Genomic DNA, 910 nt, shown 5'->3' on the forward strand with positions numbered 1-910 from the left:
TCGCCCCACGGCCCGGGTTCCAGTCGCTCCGGATCAGGGCCTGGACGGCCCCCCGGGCGGCAGCCTGCGAGGCCAGGGAGGGCGCCGCCCCCTTCACGCTGGACTTCACCTGCGAGGGGGCGCGTCACAGGGTCACTGCTGTACCGGGTGCGGGGGGCCTTGGAAAGTACAGTGAGAGGGGCCCTCCCCGGGCCAACCTACCCCCGAGGGTGCTGAGGGGGCATCTGCCGTCGCCCCAGGGGGCTTTTCCGCCCTCCAGAGACCCCCTGGGGGCCGGGGCTGGAGCAGGGGCGCCGCGCTCGGCCGGGGAAGGTTCTTGGCTCCGCAGGGAACTTCTGTGGGGTCTGAAGACCAGCCCCCCGCGTTAGTCCGCCGTTGCGGACCCTTGGTGGCCCCACACAGAAGGGTCAGGGGCCACTCCGTGCGGGATCACACACCGTGGGCGGACTGGTGACCCAGGTGGCTCGGAGGTCTGCGGCCGGACTTCTGCGACGAAGAGCCGGGGGGCAGCTGGGGGGCGGCTCTGGGGGGCGGCAGGTGCGCCTGGGGCGGGGGGCCACTGGGCTCCGCCCCCGGGGACGTGCCCCCCAGGCCCTTCTCTCTCGGGGCGTGGCTGTTGCCCCTGCGCTCCAGGATCATCTGCGGGGGGCGAGGGGCGCTCAGAGTTGCATGGCGTGGGTGTAGCGGGTTCCGGGGTCGCTGAGGCAAGGGGAGGCCTCGAGGGTGAGCGTGGGCGTGGGCAGGTCGCGCGCCGGAGCACCTGATAGACGCGGCTGCGGTACTCAGGGGCTGAGAGCTGAGCTCCTTCCAGCACCGGGATCCGCACGGCCGAATCCATTGTCCACTCGCGGGCGGGGCAGTGGAACCTGCGAGAAGCCAGCCTCGGGCTGCGGTCAGGAGGGCCTCTCCG

The 910-nt window shown here is 72.9% G+C and overlaps 1 protein-coding gene across 1 annotated transcript in view; it reads right to left on the reverse strand.

Annotated features, from left to right (window-relative positions):
• The window catches only part of MAPK15 (mitogen-activated protein kinase 15), a 6,744-nt gene that overhangs the window by 1,381 nt on the left and 4,453 nt on the right, over positions 1–910 (reverse strand). Inside the window, exons 9-12 of the mRNA XM_077758135.1 lie at positions 761–881; positions 438–639; positions 202–344; positions 5–109 (exon numbers count right to left, since the gene is read on the reverse strand). Of these exons, the coding sequence (XP_077614261.1) occupies positions 5–109; positions 202–344; positions 438–639; positions 761–881 (571 nt within the window). The remainder of the gene's footprint in view (positions 1–4; positions 110–201; positions 345–437; positions 640–760; positions 882–910) is intronic.

This window comes from Crocuta crocuta, unplaced genomic scaffold, assembly GCF_008692635.1.
Source record: "Crocuta crocuta isolate KB4526 unplaced genomic scaffold, BGI_CrCroc_1.0 scaffold327, whole genome shotgun sequence".
In the NCBI taxonomy this organism is placed as follows: Eukaryota; Metazoa; Chordata; class Mammalia; order Carnivora; family Hyaenidae; genus Crocuta; species Crocuta crocuta.